Genomic DNA, 20,401 nt, shown 5'->3' on the forward strand with positions numbered 1-20,401 from the left:
TAACTTGGACCACACAGGGGCCTTTTTTGTTTTTGTCCAGTTTTTGCCTGTGTTCTACTTAGCTAAAGTTATTTTCAAATAAGGGAAATATTATTGAACATAGGTATTTTGTGACTACATTTCAGAAGAATTTGAGATACCAGATTACTAAATGTAGCACATTAACACCACGAATAAATGTGCAAATTCATCCAGTTTGAATAAGGACCTAATTATGCAGGAATTTTCCTTTTATGGCCTCTGCTGTTCTCAGTGGCTATTATAAATGCTTGGCTGTGCAGTCACCCCTGAATGGTTTATTGGAACTCATCTCTGCATTTGTGCAGGGACTGGATGGAACTCTAAGTGAATTAAAGATATAGTAGCAGGTAAGTGCCTGGGTTGTCACATTTGATTTCTGGCTCATGAGTTTATTTTTATAGTTACTTTCCTTAACCTGGTCCAAATAGTAAGAGTATATGTATTTGTTTCTTCAGGGTTATAAGCAATAAGAGGCCAATTAGCTTGACAGTGAGAAGTCCAAGTAGTAAAGGGCAGTCCTAATTCAAATCATTGCCCCTTAAATTTACAATTGAGAAGACAGTTTTAAGAAGAAAATAACAATGGAAAACAACTTTATATATCCTTAGAGACTTCAAGCTGCTTTCTACCCTTTAAGTCATGCTGCTTGGTTTTGACAGGTTACATTTACCTTCAAGGGTTTATTGCTATAAAAATGATGTTTTATCTCATTGTTGTCCCATCTAAATTTTCCTCTTTGTTCACAGCCCGAGATGAGGACAGAAGCACGACGAAAAAATCTTCTCATTTTAATTTTGCATTATTTAACGCAAGAAGGGTAAGTTACATGACAAATATTTACAGAAATGATTTCTCTCTCTCTGACCTCCACTTTTCCAGACAAGGACTTTTTACAACAATTAATGGAATTTATTTCTTTACAGCAGTTTTATATTTACAGAAAAATTGAGCAGAATGTACATCGTTCTCGTATACCCCCTCACTCCGCCAGTTCCCCCTATTATTAACATCTTGCATTGATGTGGTATATTTGTTACAATTGATGAGCCAATACTGATACATTATTATTAACTGAAGTTCCTAGTTTACATTAGGGTTCCCACTTTTTCTTGTATAGTTCTGTGAGTTGACAAATGGATAATGTTGTGTGCCTACTTTCCCCTTCAGGTTCAAAGATAGCATAGAAATAAGGTTTCCTAGAGGCCCACTGCTGGCTATGCACACAAAGATAACTCTCCTATTAATTTTCCTTTCCTCAAAAGAAAAGTATTGCATTTATCTGGACAGTCTAAGCCCAACTCTCTTTTTCCTTGCAATACTCATCTATAACTGACAGGGAGAGAAAATTTGGGATCATTTGAGTTTGACCACCTACTTCATGCGATACACTCAAGCACTTACAATAAGGGCTGCTGCCATGCCGGGAAGTTTGAGAGGAAGAGGGCTGATCCACAAAGTGTTTGAAGGTACTCTCTACTTTAGATTCTCTCTGCTTTTCAAATTTCAGCCAGGAAGAAAAATTTCAGGTTTCTGGCTAAGGGCTTAAAAACTTTTAAGTTAGAGCAGTAGTTCTCAGCCAGGGTAATTTTGCCCCTCTGGGGACATTTGGCAATGCCTGGCATCCTTTCTGGGTGTCATACTGGCATCTAGTGGGTAGAGGCCAGGGATGCTGTCAGCACCTATGATGCACAGGACAGCTCCCACCACAAAGAATTATCCAGCTTCAAATGTCAGTAGTGCCAAGAAGAAGAAATCTTGAGTTAGAAAAAGAACCAACCAGCTGCTGCTATTTTCCCAAAAGGTGTGATGAGCATCTTTTCCTCCATTAGACATAGTAGCTGTTCATGAAATAAGGGAGCCGATGTAACTAAAAGGCTATTTTGAGAATCCAGTAGCCCTAGTCCTGGGGAGGTGCAAAGGAAAAAGGTAAGGAGAGTAGGAAGCTGCTGAGGGGGAACTGAGAGTTTATCATTGTTTCTTTTAACCACACCAGCAAAAGCTGTTTTAAGTAAACCTGCTGCCTGCCTCCTTGAAGGCAGTGACAATTCTAGAGACCTTGAAGAGCTATTAGTTTAAGTTTTAAGGTAGATAATGGGGCCCTTATTTTATGCTTGAAGAAACTGAGGCTCAGTGGAGTCCAGGACTGTGAGTCAGGAGGTCACCTGACTCTAAGTGGGAGCATTTTTCCGGGACTGGCTTCAGCCAAAAGCCTTCCAGGTCCTTATTCCTCTGCTCTAATGTTGAAGATTTGTTTTTGCTGAGGATCATCCCAGGAAAACTGAAATGTATGCGGGCCATGTTTCTTGAAGTTTTGTTTTGTTTTGTTTTTAAGTATGACTTTTTAAAGTCAGAAAATGAAATCTCTGCAGCTGTACTTAAGCATCCTTTTATTATTTAAGTCATTGAAGGACCTGAGGGCTTTTTCTTTCCCCAAAATTTAGATACATGCTTTTTGGTAACCAATTATAACACTGCATCTTTGAACAAACTTTGTCATTGAGTAATCTGATTTATTTCTCCCGTTGACTGACTATGTAAGCTCTTTAATTGCAAAATGTGGCCTTTTCATAACACCTTAATATCAGAATTTGGGGAAAGACTTTTTCCCATGGTAAATGTAATGAACTGCAACATCTTTAAAAAGAAAAAATTCCCCACTCTACTTACTTTGATACACACGGTTTTATCAGACACTTCACTTTTTGGTGTTGGGGATTTAAATTTTATTGAGAAAATGGTTCGTTCTTTCCACATCACCACTGGTCTCAGACCAGAGAAATGAATGCCCTGCTCTCATGATTAGCAGGCAGGCTGTCAGTTGATGCTGCTAAATCTCTGTATCCACAGAGAGCGGTGGGGTGGAATTGAGAACCAGAGCAGAGCAGGGCTGACTTTGTTTCTCTCTGTGCCTCTGTTTCCCCGTCTTGGATGTGAGGGTGTTCATGATATTGACTAGCCAGGCAGTTTGCATGTGGGCAGTGGGTTGCTCCACCCTATTCACCAGTCATCTAAAGAAAGCAACTCCAAGGGCAGCATATGAAAAAATGGCAGTGTCTAAGACAGGGTATGGGGCTTATTGTGGTAGGAAGGGCTTCCTGGATGAGCACATATTCTTTCTAACACCTACTCTACTCTTTGCTAACCTGTGATCTTGGACAAGTTACCTATTCTCTTTGTGTTTCAGTTACCTTGTCTGTAAAATCGGGTGATGGGGTAGATACTATTATTATGAGGATTGAATATGTGGCATTCTTAGAATAGCACCTGGTGGAAAGGAAATGTATATGAGTGCTTGCTACTTTTACTATGGAAAGGATAAGATTTGGATTTCCTTCTTTTTAATACCCAACCTGGTTCAGCAAAAGCATCTGAAAAGTGGGTTTGACACATTTTGCTTCATCTTTTGATGGAATCTCAGCTCCATCCAAAGAGCCCTGAGTTAAAATGCCTCAAGGCAGTGTTTTTCAAGCATGTGGAATATTTGGAACAATAGTATTGCAGAATGTTAGTAGATGTTACTTTAAGAGTTTTATGGTCACATCAGCTTGGCAAACTGGGTTAAAAGAAAGTAAACAGGGTCCCTTATTTCAGGCCTTTTCAGACCATCTAATTTACTATGTGCAATGGGAATATCTGTGCTAAAGTCTTAATATTTAGGGTTTTGCAAACAAATTTGGCCAAGGAACCCCTTCTTCTTAGACCATCTTTAGAGACCAGTTTTCCATGGAACACTTTGAGAATGCTGCCATATAGACTAGTTGACTTTTATAAACCTTGAACTCGCCATGCCAGGCCCCAGCACTGTGAGCATATTACTAGATGCTCAATAAGTATTATTTGAATAGCCATTAAGGAACTTACTAGAATGTAGATGAGTAGAATAATTAGAACGCAAGACAAAGTCATTTACACAGATAATCCTTGATTTTTATTGCAGTGTATTCTGTGTTCCAGAAATTGCATCAGGAAGTAGAACTGTAAAATCAAAAAGACAAACAAACCTTCTAACCCTTCTCTGGCACTCGGTGTGGTTATGGCCAAAATAGTTTACTCTACACTTGCAAGGCATGCATTTCCCCTTTCTGCCACAAGATGGCCCTTTGCATCTCGAATCAATAAAGATTCCATTAGAGTTAATCATTTTCCTGAGACCTGCTGGGGAAAGGGACATATGAGTGAACTATCAAGATGAAAAGTAAACTATAGGTATTTTTAAGGAGATATCAGTGTCAAAAAAATATACCTTCGTTTAACGAAGTGCTAAAAATTCAGGAAAGAGGCTAGATTATTGTGAATTGGAATGAGCAAAGAAAGCTTTGTAGAGAAGGTGACATGAGCCAGACTTGAAAGACCTATGCAATATAGATAGACAGATGTGATGGGAAAGAACATGACAGGCAGAGGTGCTGAGGAAGAAGGGGGCATGGCATAAATGAGACAACTAGGTAAACAGAAAGAGCAGAATTTGAATGTGTGAGTGAGAACTAGGGAGAGCAGAGGGTTATGGATGCTGGCTCTTCTAGTCCTATACGTCCATCCTTTGGAGCCTGAGTCAGTCTCCCCTGCTCCCTCCTGTGTTTTGTTTGTCACTGCTCCCTACTGCCTCTACTGCCCACTACTGCACACTGTTTTTCCTAAAGTCCTCTCCTGTCATTGTTGGTGAAGAACGTCTAGTGGCTCCTCAGGCCAGCCATATCCGGTTCAGACCCCATTCAAGCTCAGAGTAACAAGAACACACAGAAGCAGTTTTGTTCCCTTGACCAATTAGTTTAGGAAATGTGGGGCCCTCAATCGTCTATTCTTGTAATTTTTGTTTTGTTTTGGTTTGGTTTGATTTTTTTTTTTTTTTTTGGTCTTTTTCATGACCGGTACTGAGTGCACCGGCCATTCCTATATAGGATCCGAACCAGCGACGGGAGCGTCGCTGCGCTCCCAGCGCAGCACTCTACCGAGTGTGCCATGAGCTCGGCCCCTTGTAATTTTTGTTTAAGTCAAAACTCCATGATCCTGGAAAGAGTTCAGAATATAATGTGATGTCAGTAGAGACTACAAGCCCTCTATAGTGTGTGTTCCCATCTTCCATCTTTATTTATTTATTTATTTTTGCTTTACAAGTGCGCATATATATATATATATATATATATATATATACACACACACATATATGTTTGTATGTATTTAGTCATTTTTAAAAAGTTTGGAAAGATAAAGTGTTCGTTATTATCTCTGAGTGGTGGAATTCTCTTTTGACTTCCTGTATTTTCTAGTTTTTTCTTAAATGAACATGTAGTATTGCATGCTAAACAAAAGTTATTAATTAAAAAAACTCATTTAGCTTTTCATTCTGTAAAATGGGATTAAGACATAGCATGGAAGCCTGGTGAGACACCAATAAGTATAGAAGCTGAATGACTATAGTTCATCGACTGGTGGTTTGCAAGTTCCTTAAAGTTAGCTTGGGAGAGATAAATACATTTCAAGGTCATTGGAAATAATCATGGCAACCTCTTTTAAGAAAGTTCGATCTTGGGCCGAGCCCGTGGCGCACTCGGGAGAGTGTGGCGCTGGGAGCGCAGCGACGCTCCTGCCGCGGGTTCGGATCCTATATAGGAATGGCCGGTGCACTCACTGGCCGAGTGCTGGTCACGAAAAAGACAAAAAAAAAAAAAAGAAAGAAAGAAAGTTCAATCTTTCAGCAAGCCAAAAAAAAAAAAAAGAAAGAAAGAAAAGAGAAGAAAAGAAAAAAGAAAGTTCGATCTTCCAATTGATTCTGGGAAGAGGGCATAATAAAAAAAGAAAGTTTTCTTTTCCTATTTTCCCAGATTCAAATCAGACAGAAAGAACTCTAACCTGTAGCAGTTCTTTATCTGAGGTCCTTTGATAAGCTCCTGAAATCACATGTTAATTTGTACATAATTGCATATGTGCACACTTTTTAGGAGACACTTTGTTTTAAAAAGAAGTAAAGAACTAAAAGTTAAGACCTGGAGAGTCTACTTTCTGAGAATCTTGAGACAAAGCCTTTGCTTCTGGTGCTAAGACCACCTTAACTGGACAGCTTTATGACTGAGCAAGGTTAAAATGACAGAGAAGAACCAGTGGTGAAGATGCTGCTTACCTGCAGAATCACCTTGTGGTGTAATGTGTTACTGATTTAAAAATTTCCAGAAACAATGTTTCCAAGCAAATGTTGTCTGCTTGTACTAAATGTCCTCAATAATGTTGACTGACATATCTTTGGAATTTTCTTTAGAGCTCATGACACATTCATTTGAATTGCCTCAGTGATGGCAAATCTTGCTCTTTGGGGATGAATTTGGGTTTGATAAATTGCTAAATTTTATCTAAAATGAATACTGGTGAATAGAGAGGTAATCAAGTTGGGCAAATACCCATTTTAGGCAAAAAAATGAATATAGGTAAATCACAAGATGTTTTCTTGGTCGATTTACTTATTTGACTTTTAAGCACATCCAAAAACATTTTGAACAATGGTGACCTCACTAGAATAAGTATGTAGCTTCCAGAGGCAATTGTTTTGAAAGATAATATCTGGATATATCTAACATATGTGGGATTCTTTACGCTATAGGCAAACCTCAGGCATGCATACTAGTTTTCATCTAACGTGCTATTTAGTGTAGACTTGCTTTTTGTATTGTGTCTCTTTGGAGTTGTAATGCCTGTTTGCCTTTGTTCTTTTTACACAAAGTTAAGTTTTTTTTTCTTTTTTTTTTTTTTCCCTTCTGTGAAACTGCCAGGTATATTGATACAGCCAACACTCTGGAGCAAGAAACTAAACTGGGGTTACGACGCTTTGAAGTTTGTGACAACATTGATCTTGAAACTATTTTGATGGAATATGAGAGCTATTACTTTGTAAAATTTCAAAAATACCCCAAAATTGTCAAAAAGGCATCAGACACAGGTACATGGCTGTTTTCTAGAAATAAGGCTTGATTGCATCTTTAAGATTAGTGTTTCGCCTTCATCTTGGTGCCAGATAAATGGTGTCCCTCACACAGTGCTGGAAGAGTAGACCAGAAAGTTTGTGTTGCTTCTCTTAGATCCGGTGCAGGCAATTTAGAACATGATTGTCTGGACATTGACAACCCTTTAGCCATGCTGGCATTCATTCAAAGAATGTGTTTTAGGGCAATGAAAGCAAAACCCCAGTGTATTGCAGGTACTTTTCGGAAGACCAACATTACTTTAATTTCTTTAGAAGTGGAAAGAGCTGTTGGAAGAGGATAGATGACAGCAGACTTTTTCTTGTTAGGAAGACCTATCTATTATCTATCTTGAAAATAACATGAAAATGAGTTTTGGTGAAGCTAATAGCTCATGTATAGATAATGAAATGCTTTTGAAAGCCATCAATCCAGATAATGATCAATATAATGCAAAGACCCAGTATAGGTTAGCAGTCAACGAGGCTGGCTGGAGGAAAGACCTAAAGTGAGGTCCCTGTGTTTTGTAGTAGCATTGACTTAAAAGTCTGTAAGTGGGGGAAGTAATTATAAACCAAGGGAGATCATTGTCCTGTTTACAAGGCACTTGTTAAGCCACAGACTTTAACATTTCATGTAGGGACCAGGAAACCCAGAGGAACATCAATTAAAAATAGCTGGGGCTGAATCTCAGAGCTAGAAGGGGTCTGAGAGGTATTTTATCTGAGCTCCCTTCCAACACAGAGTTTAGAGCTTGGCTTCCTTGGCTGGTTGTTAGATCTGGGTCTGGAAGAGAAAGCATGGACTCCTAACCACAGGGCGACCAGCACTGCTAATTGACATGATCTGATTTCTAGATGCTAGTTCTCATCTGGCTTGATACCCACATTCTCCCATTTATTTTTTAGGTAAACAGGCAGAGTGTGACTTAGCGTTACCTGCCAGACTCATGCAATTATCCGTGTGTTCCACACAATACAGCAAAATGGTGTCCAGTTCCTGAAAACTTAAAGACATGGTAGCTATAACACTAGCCCATATTGGAGTTGCTACCAGGTTCGTGGTCTCCAACACATTTAATATCTGAGGCCTTTGAGGTCTTTCTCTGTGTGGAGATGTTTGGGAAGCTCAGGTCTCTTTCTCTTTGCTGATAATTTCACTTCTCTTTAGGTGAGAATAGTTTAGAGTCTCTGGATTCCAAAAGGCTGTAGTGCAAATTTTAAGAAGAATGTGAAAGGAGAAACATACCTGAAAAATCACTTTCTCTTTCCTAAAATTAAATTATTTTCTTTTCCTCCCAATTATTTGTTTTGCCACAGGAGAAAATAATTTACCACAAAGAAGTGGAGGGAAGAACAGAAGGTAAAGTGAATCATAATTCATCTTGACCAAGTCAACTCTAGGAGTTTGTGGAATCCCTTTCCAGAAGATTCTCCAGTGCAGCTGCATGACTGTCGACCAGCAATACTAGGCTGTAGTCATGTGACCTCGGTTGGCCCAGTCATGGATTCCCCTCGTGTTACAGCTGTCCAGGACTTGGCCAATGTTTGTTGGTTTTCCCGGTTTTACTGCAAATTATTTTATCCAGTAATGCGCTGTCTTTCTAGGCCACATGATATGAAAAATATGGACCTCAGATGTTAAAAGACCCAGGTTCAATTCCTGGCTCTGCAATTTACCAGCATGGAGCAGGTTTCTGACACATAGTGAGTCCCTAGCACATAGTGAGCACCCAGGGAATATTATTTTTCCTTTGTGAATTGTATAATTGATTTCTTCATGCCCTCCCTGATTGCTTGTCCTGACCTGTCTGACGATCATCACTGAGCCAGGAGGGTGGAGCTTCTGCCTTCCCCACTTCCGGCCTGGGTGCCCCTGTCCTTCTCCTGTGTCTGTCCTTTTCTCACATGCAGCTTATATCCCTTTCCCAGCTTCCCACATCTGAATCTCATTTGCCTCTGATGGGTACCCCTCATTCTCCCACGAGGCCCCCCACTCTTGCCCCAGTGTCTTCCCCATTCCTCTCTTACCTCTCCCAACCCACACCCCAAAATCGCCACAACCTATTCTTATATGCCCGGGAGCACCACGGTGCTGCTGCTGAGGGCTGGCCAGGTTTTGGGGCATCACGGGCTGTGGATTTTTGCTATTATAATAAAGCCTACTCCTCAGGAAAGAGTTTAAGTGGGGTTCTTTTAGGGGCCACACAACCATTCGGGCAGTGAGCAAAATTTTTAAAATCTTAAAATCTGATTGAAAAAGAAAACTGAGATTGTGATCAAAAGCAACTTATTGGGCACTCAGGAGGTGTGAATTCTGTATACCCCCACTATGTTCCCTGCTCTTGTGAATCCAGTTTCCTCCTCTATGGCCTAAGAAGAGACCAGGACTCCTCTCAGGGCTGTTTGGCATAGCTTGTAAAATTGGTCATGGAGCCCCTGCGAACTTTATGATGACACTAGTAGTAACACTCTGCCTAAGGCTGTTTCTGCTTTGTGCTCTTCTTTAGGGACAGTTTTATTGTTTTGACACAAGTGTTATTCCTTTATTTATAGTTTCCATAAAGCTAGTCAGACTCTAGTAATAAATGGTAACTACTTGGGAATAAAAACAGCGAGGAGCATTTTAAGAGGCCAGCTTTGGAACGCGTTTGGCTTCTGATTATTTCTCAGCCACACACTCATGCCTAGAACTTTCTCAGCATTCTTTACCTGGCAAACAGTCTGCAAGTGAATTTCACTGGAGTGCTTAGTTTCCCTTTAGGGATGGGCATGGTGGCACGTTTGACAGCTTGGGGTCCCTTCAGCTCTTCTCTGAGTAGGTGTTTGTACATGGCAAGGATAAAGGTTGGAGAGCAAATGGTTAGAGTCAGGGAGGATAATTAGGAAAGTAATGAATAGCCGTTCTGTGTACAATTTTATTCTCAAAGATAGTTATTGAAATAAGAGGTTGGGCCATGAGGCTGGCTATTAACAAATCACTGCATCTTTTCTTAATCTTGCAGCTCACACCAGAGAGCATGCTCCCTGTTTACAGATTTGCTGATGACCTAAGAAGGAGGAAAGACTATCTAATGTGATGAATGACAGATTAGGGTCTCAAAAGGTCTTGATAATTTGGGAGATAAGCCCAAAGTAATAAGATGAAATTTGATAGGATGAACTCTAATGAAAGAGTCACAACAAATAGCTTCCCCATTACAAAATCAGAGACCTGAAAGTCTGAGTTAACTGCAGGTGATTATTCTTGAGTCAACAGTGTGGTGTGATTGCTAATGTAGCCTCAGGCCTTGTCAATAGAAATCCAGTGTCCAAAACATAGGAGGCCACTCTATTCTGTTCAAAAGACAGTAGACAAAGGGAAGGTGACCAGGATGAGGAAGAATCTGGGAGCCAGGTTACTTTAGGAGTGACTGGAGCAACTGGAGATATTTAGCTTGAACAAGGGACCTGGAGTGGGGGGGTTCTTAGAACAGCACAGTAGAAGTCTTCACCTTCTAAAGGAGGATTGGGCCTTCTCTGCAGAATTCCACAGGGCACACCTAGGACGGGTCGGTACAGTTAAAGCAGAGTGAATGTGGTTTCATATTCAGAAGAATTTTGCAATTGTTAGAGCTGATTGAAAATGAATTGCATGGCTTTGCATGTGAGTGCTCTTGTCATTGGTTGTGTTAAAGCAGATTTCGTGGGTCAGTGTTAAAGCAGATTTTGTGGGTCAGTTACATCCAATGGGAAATCAAAGTGGGAAAATAGTGTCCCAGTTCCCTGCCAGTGCCACAAGGATGTTGATGCGAGTTTAACTATATATACACATTTAATTCATTTAAATCAACACTATTAATAAGGGTTTGCATTTGTAAACTACTTGGTATTCACTTTATAGATATTTTATTTTTATGCCAGCAAGAGGCCTGAGAGACAGACCTTCTCCTTCTCAGTTTAGAGATGAGAAAAATGCACTAAGGACTGTCAGTGTCCACTTCCCCTGATGCTCACCCCTGTGGGCCCAACACTGGGGTCACTGAGTATGGACATTGGTGGTATTGTTGACATGATGATCTTGCTGGACAAATAACTGCACATTTATATTAGATGTGAGCAACTTTTTCTTTCTTACAAAGAAATGGAGTTGGAACAGCAGCTCTCTGAGATCACTTAGAACATGTGCAGAAATACTTCTAGCAAACTTCCTGCAAATGCACTTCCCATGTAGGGATGAAAGAGCTGAGAGAAATGAACAATGGATGATGGGCAAGTTTGTGTTCTGGGCCCCAAGCAAGTCCTGCCTCTCTCTGTAGGTCATCTCCTTTCGAAAAATACAGATATTCCAATATTGAATTTCATGTCTAAATATGAGGATGTCGTGAATGAGTTTATTTTACCTTTTAATGATGTACAACATATATACAGCAAAGCGCACGTAACCACCACCGCTTGGTGCCCGCCAGCAGGCTCCCTTTGCCCCTTCCCATCAATGCACCCCATCTTCACCAGAGTTAGCTACTAGTTCCGACTTCCAGCTTGTTAATTTGTTTTGCCTGAAGTGAACAATGTTTGATGAAAATGTTGTAAATATAAATGATCTGTGATGACAGAAATGAAGTATGGTTTGCTTTCCTTCCACAGCTGCTTTGATGTGTATTGCATATAACATGCTGAGGCAGGGTACATCCAGTATGCTGGACTAAAACCACAGGCAAATCCCTAATTTCCTAATATTTCTTCATTTCAGTGGGATGACTTCTCCCTCCCCATACCTTTCTCCTGGGGGCCTCCAGCAGGAAGTGAACCCACTAGTCCAGTCTTGGAGGAACCCAGTGGGTAGACTGGAGTGGGTCATGGCCAGTATGGACAAGGCAGGTGGGTGGCACAAGTGGCCATCCACCCTCCTTCCATGCAAGTTTCTTTAAGTGTGCTACACTAGTTGTTTATTTACCTCAAATTAAGTGGTTAGAATAATTTCCTCCAAGGTCTTTTATCCTTCCCTTAGGGTGACTGGCGACAGTTGTCAAAATCTTCCCAAGATCAGTCAGCAGAGGTCACGGTCCAAAACCACAGCAGCAAAGACAGGGGACACCAAATCTCTCAATACGGAGCTTCCTAAACAGGTCAGGATGACTTTGCTTGATGGTTGCAACATCACAGTAGGCTGAGAAATAGCCCCAAGAAAAAGTCACGTTTATTTATTTTTTGAGGACATGTTTTTCCATTGCTGTGTGATTTAATTGAATTGTAGATTTTCTTCTAGTATGCTGAATTAAAACCACAGATAAATCCCTAGATTTCTTAACATTTCTTAATTTGAGCAGGAGAATTCTTCCTCCCCCAACCTTTCCCCTGCTCTAAGTGCTGGGTGATGGTCCCCGGAGGGGTGGGTCAGGGTTGAGGGCAGTCACAGCAGGAGGGCCTGGTTGCTGCAGAGCTCAGTCCTCCATCTGAAGTAACTGTAGGTGGCCAGTCTTCCTGTCCCAAAGCATATCCCTGGGTTCCTAAGAGTAGGCCAGGGATAGTCTCAGGTGTGGCCGAATCTCAGAGTCTCCACTGGGCCTCTCCAAAGTGCGCATGGTTTGTCCCCACCCCAGACCTCCACCTGGACCAGCTGGGGGAGGAGCAGGGCAGCAACAGGAGGGAGGCCACCAGGCAGGTGAAACCAGTGGCTCCTGTCTCAGGAGATCCATGTCCAGAACCTTCCTGTTTAGGACAATATATTCCAGGTTTCAAAAGAAAGACTAATAGAAACTGAGGAAAGGAATGGGAAGAATTAATGCCAACAATGCTGGCAGGATGGAAAGGAATAATCATGAAATTCAAGTGGTCACAAGGAGTCTCTCACCCTCAAGGAGGTTGCACGGTTCTGGCCATTGCAGCCTGACTTAGGTGGGAAGGAGGTGATGGTGACATGGGATGAAACCCACAGGAGGCTGGTTGACTTTGATTCATCTCCAAACTCAGCCACCCTTGGCTGCAGACACCTCTGGTCACAGAAGAAGAGACAAGCCAGCAAGTAGGGGTGGGTTGCTGCACAGCTGTTTCCTCCATTGGAAAAGCTGCCCGGAGCCCATGGCCTCGTGTCTTCTCAGCCTTCCAGAAACAGCTCCTTCCACAGGGCATGGGGTGGATAGTTAATTCATGTCATTGGGTCTGCAAAAAGTGGCCAAATTACACACGGGGTTCCCCATTTACAGAGTGATAGCCAGTAACTGACTTTGCATGATGGAGTAGGCAGTTCCAACCAGCATCCCTCAGTCGCTTTCTGCAGCTGACGTCTCGCTGTCTTCCTCTTCCTTCAGGAGGTTGTCAACCCTCGCATGGAGAGTGCTGACTTTGGCTTAAATATATCAAGAATCAACAAAGACAATGGAGAGGAAAACACCCACCTACGTAGAGTGAGTGGAACTCATGAAGCTAACACTGTAAGGGGGAATTCTCTTCTTAAAAATGAAAATAGAACACATTATTTTTGTCAAACAGGCAAGTTCAAATGCAATGATGGAAGGCTGGCTGTGAGATAAACTGGGAAAAGCACTGGGTGGGGACCAGAAAATGGGTTCTGACCTGAAATCTCCCTTCTAGATGGATGGTCTGGAATAAACTGCCCTATCTCAAAGGAGCTCAGTTTCCTCATTTGTAAAGTAAGGGGTTGGAAGAGGTGGTGCCTGACGTTCCTTTCAGCTTGACAAGCCTGTGATTAAGATGGTAAACATCGGCATGACTGTCCTGCATCAGTTAATGAGCTGTGGCCCCCGTCTTTGTTCTTCTCTGCCCTGTCAGTAGTAGCTGATGAGTGGTGCCACCTTCCTCCCGGGAGGTACGGTTCCAGGTTTACGTGTAATTTCATGTGAACCATGAAACCTTAGTTGGTGCAGGGCTGTTCTTGTCCTTGATAGATATTTCTACCTTTTCATAATGAATTTCATGTCCAGATTTGTAAATAATAGTTTCTTAGACAAAAAAGACCCAGATTGGATGGATGTAATCAAAAAGTAGGTTGCAACATGAAATTTGGAAAGGAAAATCACCGTATTTCTCTTGATCGTACTCTTCAGGGTTGTAGTTCTTTTTTTTAATGCCTTTTTATTTCATTTTTTTCACTTCTTTCAAGGCAGATGTATTAAACTTATTTTTTAATTGGAACATAATTGATTATACTTATTTATAGGGCACAGAGTTGACTATCAGTATTTGTGTACAATATGTGATGATCGAATCAATATTATTGTGTTCATCATTATAAATCATAATTATTCTTTGTGTCTTTTAACCAATTTCTCCCTTGCCCCCCCCAAATCTAGTAAACATAGATCTGTTCTCTCCTTCTGAAAGTTCAACGTATTGTTATAGTCTTTCTTCCTCTCTCTTTTTCTTTCTTTCTCTCTCTCTTTCTTTCTTTCTCTCTCTCTCTCTTTCTCTCTGTCTCTCTCTTTCTTTCTTTCTTTTCTTTTCTTTCTTAGTTCCCACTTATGAGTGAAGACATGCATTCTCTTTCTGTGCCTGGCTTATTCAAAAAGACTAAAAAACAACAAATTCTGGCAGGATGTGGAGAAAAGGGAACTCTTCCACACTGCTGGTGGGACTGTAAATTAGTATAACCATTATGGAAAATAGTATGGAGGTTTCTCAAACAACTACAGATAGAACTACCATACAATCCAGCAATCCCACTTCTGAGTATATACCCGAAGGAATGGAAATCATCATGTCAAAGGGATACCTGTATTCCCATGTTCATCGCAGCTTTGTTTACAATAGCCAAGAAATGGAACCAACCTAAATGTCCACCAACGGATGACTGGATAAGGAAAATGTGGTATATATACACAATGAAATACTACTCAGCCATAAAAAAGAATGAAATTCTGCCATTTTTAGAAACATGGATGAGCTTGAAGAAAATTATGTTAAGTGAAATAAACCAGACACAGAAAGGGTTGTAGTTACCTAGGAGTCTTCTTTCTTTTTCTGATCAAGTTCTCAAACTATGGAACTGCTGGCTTAGCTAGGGTCAGCTCTCCCCAGGCAAACTGAACTCTGTGTGTGTGAGTTTGGAGGGGTAGCTGGGAGCATCTCCCTGGAAGTCAAGGGGAGCAATCTCATTGGCCTGAACTGGCTCCCTTGCAGGGTCTCAATTATATGGGTAATTGCTAGAGACGATACCATTTGAATCCGTGCCTCCATGGAAAAATATTTCCTTGTTCCCCTTCTCTGCTTTTGTCATGTTTTCAGTCCACTTTTGTGCCTAGCTATTTTGTGGCATTTTGTATCTCTTGTAAGGCCTTACAGTGGTATGAATGGATATTTCTGATTGGATCTCAACGAAAGGACTATTTAACCCAGCACTTAATCTTTGAAATGGTCTGGCTATAAAGTCTCTTTCCCGCAGAAATGTCTTCAGGGTAAAATGTAGATGGTTTTCTCCCTAGCATTTCAATGTTTATATACTGAATGAGGGTGTATGGCCAGGGACTGATTTCCAAAATGTGTCTATTATTGCCATACAAGGAACCCTAGCTTCAGGATTCCCCAGCCCCCCTGAAATTTGGTAGATGTGTTATTCTTAAGGGAGTCAGCCTTCCTAGGTTCACACCCTGGCTCAGATGCTTTCCCTCTGTGTAACTCAGCACTTTGTTTAAAATCTCCCCAAGCCTCATTTTCTCATGTGCCCACTTTAAATGTCATAATGAAAGGAGAGCCTCAGTACAGTGCCTAGAACCTAATAAATGTTCAATAAATGTGAGCTACTATTGTTATCGGTTTTTGCATGCTTTTTCCTTTCTGCCTGTAGGGGAGACAGGGTGGCATTGGAAGGAGTAGAGGTTTGGGAGACAAATATCTGGATTGAATCCTGGCCTTAAGTTGCTTGTTAGTTGTGTGGCCCTGGGCAAATCACTTAACTTCTCTGGCCTTACTTCCACATCTGTGAAACTAGGATGCTACTCCTGACTAGCAGAGGTATCATAAGAATTAGGAATACTCTTCACAAATGCCTTCACTCCTGTTTTGTAGCTGACACTCTACTGCGTTGTGAATGCACATTATAGTCAGTAGACGAGAAAACTATCACTACTCTTGTGCCAGTGAGTTCTTCCTGTGCACATAATGTTTTAAAAGGTTGAAACTATACAGGGTAAGAAGAGGGTATACGACAGGAACTGAGAAATGCTCGTGAATTTTTATTCAAATCAACTGCTTTCTGAAGAATTTATTTTAAAAAAATTTTTAAATGACACCAACATATTCAATATTAGTGCAATTTCTTTTTAATGCTTAACTTCAAGTTTGCTGTACATACCAGGGTATATATAAATGTGCCTTGACTGAATGAGGCTTGAGCTACTAAGGATAGTCTTCTCTGATGTTTTAATGGCAAAAATAACCATTCCTCCCTTTCAGGGCCAAACTATTGACTTCCGAGGGCTGCTCACAGATGCTGTCAAAGGAGAAACGGGTGAACCTACCTTGAACACCTTTGACTGTAACCCAGACCCCTCGGTAAGTGGCTAAAATGTGACATTCATCTTTTGAACTGCTGAAATCCAGATGAACTTTAGAAATATAATTTTGAGTACAGTGAAACCTTGAGATCAAGTCAAAGGTCATGTCAACCTGCCACCGTTTGTTTTACCAAGATCCATGCCCTGTTTTTCTATCTAAATTATGAAGCAATATTGTAATGTGAGCCTTTCTGCTCCCATCATCAGGAACGATTGCTGAAACCTCTGAGTGCATTTATTGGCATGAACAGTGAGATGCGAGAATTGGCAGCCGTGGTGAGCCGGGTAAGATCTGATATTCAATTCACAAATTTACGGAGCGGACTGGGGCTCCTGGAGCACTGTGGGCTGCTTCTTTTATTAATAACAATAAATATGATCATTTATTTATAAAGTGCCCCCACTTGCGAAGGCACTCATATTGTTTAGAGGCACAATAATGCATGATAAATAAATTATAGAATCATAAAATTACAATATAAAAAGCCCACCATCTCACTATAGAGGCCAAGAAAAACCAAAAGAGAAAAAGACATAGAAAGGAAGGGACAGGTGAAAGGTTTTATGGTGGAGCCAAGAGTCAAAGAAAAAAAAGTCTCTTAGAGAAAGAAAGCGTATGTCTGCATCTTGTTTAAAAAATCAAAACCTAGAAATAGAGATGTCAGGAGTCTGGCGATCTCATAATTGAAAATTTCTATGAAAAACAAGATTAGTAGGAAAAATTTTACCATCCAGACTACCAATTTTTCATGCTTGTACTCCAGAATCTAAAGGCAGTAAAGTCTAATGGTTAACAATACAGGCTTTGTAATCAGTTGACCTAAATTTGATTTCTGCATCTTCTTTCTAGTTGTGTGATTTGGAGCAAGTTTGTTGGGTATAGAATAGATTTAATTGTAGGATAGTTTTCATATTTCTAATGATCTCATTTATTTGAAGATTGAAACCTAGGCAAAGTAGGAGAGATGTTTCAAATGATCATCAAAAATGGACAGCTTCTCTGAATAACTAAGGGTTCCTCAGCTATTGCTGTTCAGTTCAGCAGGTGTTTCCTGCACCTCTCATGTGTCAGGCATGTTCTGGGGGTGGAAACACAAAGTGAACAAATCAGACACAGTCCTAGCCCACAAGAGTTTCTTGTCCCATGGGCAAGTTGCATTTCGAAAGCATGAAGGAGGGGTATTTCTTGCCAAAGAGTGGGGAAGGTGTTAGGGAAGAAGATACACAGGAAATAGCCTTGTGAAAAAGAGAGAAAGAGGGAGAGTGGGAGCTGTTTTGGGCAAAGGCACATCCATGTGAAATTGCATAGTTCGTGCATGTTTCTGGCGAGCAGAGTAAGAAGCAGGGAATGGTGGGGAATGGGGCTGGAGAGAGAGGCAGGCTTCCTGCGGAAGGGCGCCTGCACAGCACCCAGAGCTGAGACTGGCCTGCAGGAGACCAGGAGCCTTTGAAAAGCATTATCAGGGGGACAGAATCATCGAATGGCTTGTGTGTAACTTTTCCTCATGACAGAGAGGTGGGTGGATAGCAAAGAAATGAAGATAGTGAGACCACTCTAAGGTTTTTACCAGTGAGAGGGAGGGGTCAAGAGATTGAGCCAGATTGTTGTATCTGGGATGTATTTGAGAGCAGAGCAGAATATTTTGTATACTCACAAAAATTAATAGTCATGTTACCATTTTTGCAAAAGGATAACATGGCTAGTGAGGATAGAACTGTGGAACAGAAGTGAGCTGCAATGATTCCATCTGGAATCCTTTCTGTAGTACCATGACAGGCAGTTGTCCAGCTCCTGCTTGAATGCTTGCAATGACAGAGAGCTCACCACCTAATGAGGCAGTCCTGTTGAGTTCTGATGGATAACTTTAGATTGATGTAAGGGAGAGCATAGTGTTGGGAAATTAAATGCTGCTTTGTGGAACTCAATGTCAACTCTAGATGAAGGCAAGAAATACAGCTATTGTCTATGGATGCCTTGAATACCAAGATAGATAAATCCTCGTGTGCCAAGATCTCCCTGAGAAAGAGCCATAATAAGAATGTGAGTGGCTGGTGAGTCTGTGTGTAGATCAAGGCTCTAAAAATGGGGGCTCTCCCAAGATTTTGGAAGACTGAGTCCTTTCTCTGCCGTCCCATCCAAGAATGGATTATGCATATTACACACACCCAGAATTACTTGTGTAAATAGTTTCTCTAATAAAAGCGGAACTCTGGTGGTGCAGGGACTTGGGTGGATGTGGGACAGGAGTAGGAACAAACATTTCACCAGCATTTTAAAAACATATTTTTATATTTTTGAACCATGTGCATAGTGCATATTACCTTACTAAAAAATTAAATAAATACAAAAATAGTTTCCAGATTTGTCCTGTAGTCACTCAGAATGACTTTGGAAAGGAGGCTTCTTCTTTTTTTGATGTAACACTCTAGATATTCAGTTTGCCCAAAACATCTCCACCGAGAAAGGCCCCTGAGTGACTGTTCTGAGGTGTCTTGTGAAATTGAAATTTGAAAACTGTAAATTAGTTATCAGTAAAAGCTACCTTAATTGATTACCCTAGATGGTTGCTGTAGGGCTCTGCTATAAGAGGGGAAACTGCACTTTTGCTTGGTTGTTGGCTTCCTTGAATTTTGTAGAAGCAATTGTTCCTGCTAGAAGTAGAAAATGCTCACTAGGGAAAAAAGAGAAATTGGTTTCAGAGGAGCAGTATCTCTTTTATGCAACAAATTAAGAAAATGTTTGCAAAATCAAGGAGTGAACAAGAGGCCAGGCACCGGCTAGGAACTATGTTTTGCAGTAAAAGCTAATGTAATTTGAAGGCATATTCTGTAGCTTCTTTGATTACAATCATAAATCAGCATGGTTTGCTATTGACGGAGGACAGGTAAAGTCCGATGTTAGGAGGTTATCCCCCCCTAAAAGTACCGTATTATCTCATCAATATCTTCTTCAGGGAAAATCAGTGAATATTTTCATGGCATCCCTTTGGTGAACTAACCCAAAATTACAATGTATACATATATCTAATATGAAAAGTTTTTATCACCAGCACTTAATATTCTATTGTAAGTCAAGTATTGTGCTGCTCCTGTGTTTACTACAGCTATAGAGGAAAACATTAGTTTTAACAAAATGATCCAATGTGCATTGCAGGACATTTATCTCCATAATCCAAACATAAAGTGGAATGACATTATTGGACTCGATGCAGCCAAGCAGTTAGTCAAAGAAGCTGTTGTGTATCCTATAAGGGTAAGGATGGGAAGCCTCTTGGGGGTTATTTCTGTTCATTATCCATTGGACAGGCTGTATGTCATAGACCCATCAGGAAGGGAAGAGCAGGATGATTTTCTGTCTACAAGTTAACTTTTTCTGCCTGTGTCACAACACTTTGTTGACACTGGAACACCAAGGCCTAGTCTATTCTAGGCAATTTAAAATCATGTTTCATATTGGTTCAAGGGAGGTGTCTGTTCTAAGTGATAATTTAAGATCTAAGACTCTGCAGTATATATGATTTGTTAGCTAGTATAGATTGGTTTGAATTAGCCCGCATCCCTAAAAATATACTTATTATAGTAGAATTACCTCCCATAGGAGAGGTTCTCTCATCCTGTTTCTATAGATCCTCTTCTCATCCCCACCCCCTGCATCATCTAGGGCTTTGGTTTTGGCTGGTTGTGAAAACTGGACAGCCTCTTCCAGGGCAGTGGCCATCAGAACCAGCATGTTGTGCTCATTAGTTATTCCACACAAATCTCTGTGCAGCTCACTAAAGGGGTAGAAAAATAGAAAAATGATACTTTTCATTTTTGGTTTACAAATGGGGTGATGAGGAGGTCAGTGTATCACTTAGCATTATTATTTGTCTGTAGTTCTATGGGTAGGCAGCTTGGGCTGGGTTCAGCTGGGATGGCTCATCTTTTCCCACATGGGATA

The 20,401-nt window shown here is 40.8% G+C and overlaps 1 protein-coding gene across 2 annotated transcripts in view; it reads left to right on the plus strand.

Annotated features, from left to right (window-relative positions):
* Nucleotides 1–773: 773 nt before the first annotated feature.
* The window catches only part of KATNAL2 (katanin catalytic subunit A1 like 2), a 43,916-nt gene continuing 24,288 nt past the window's right edge, over nucleotides 774–20,401 (plus strand). The window contains exons 1-8 of one of the 2 annotated variants that reach the window (XM_063077305.1): nucleotides 774–838; nucleotides 6,783–6,949; nucleotides 8,291–8,333; nucleotides 11,961–12,078; nucleotides 13,261–13,356; nucleotides 16,361–16,459; nucleotides 16,669–16,746; nucleotides 19,616–19,714. In XM_063077305.1, the coding sequence (XP_062933375.1) occupies nucleotides 774–838; nucleotides 6,783–6,949; nucleotides 8,291–8,333; nucleotides 11,961–12,078; nucleotides 13,261–13,356; nucleotides 16,361–16,459; nucleotides 16,669–16,746; nucleotides 19,616–19,714 (765 nt within the window). The remainder of the gene's footprint in view (nucleotides 839–6,782; nucleotides 6,950–8,290; nucleotides 8,334–11,960; nucleotides 12,079–13,260; nucleotides 13,357–16,360; nucleotides 16,460–16,668; nucleotides 16,747–19,615; nucleotides 19,715–20,401) is intronic. The other variant, XM_063077306.1, reaches the window with a different exon arrangement.

This window comes from Cynocephalus volans, chromosome 13 (genome assembly GCF_027409185.1).
Source record: "Cynocephalus volans isolate mCynVol1 chromosome 13, mCynVol1.pri, whole genome shotgun sequence".
NCBI lineage: Eukaryota > Metazoa > Chordata > Mammalia > Dermoptera > Cynocephalidae > Cynocephalus > Cynocephalus volans.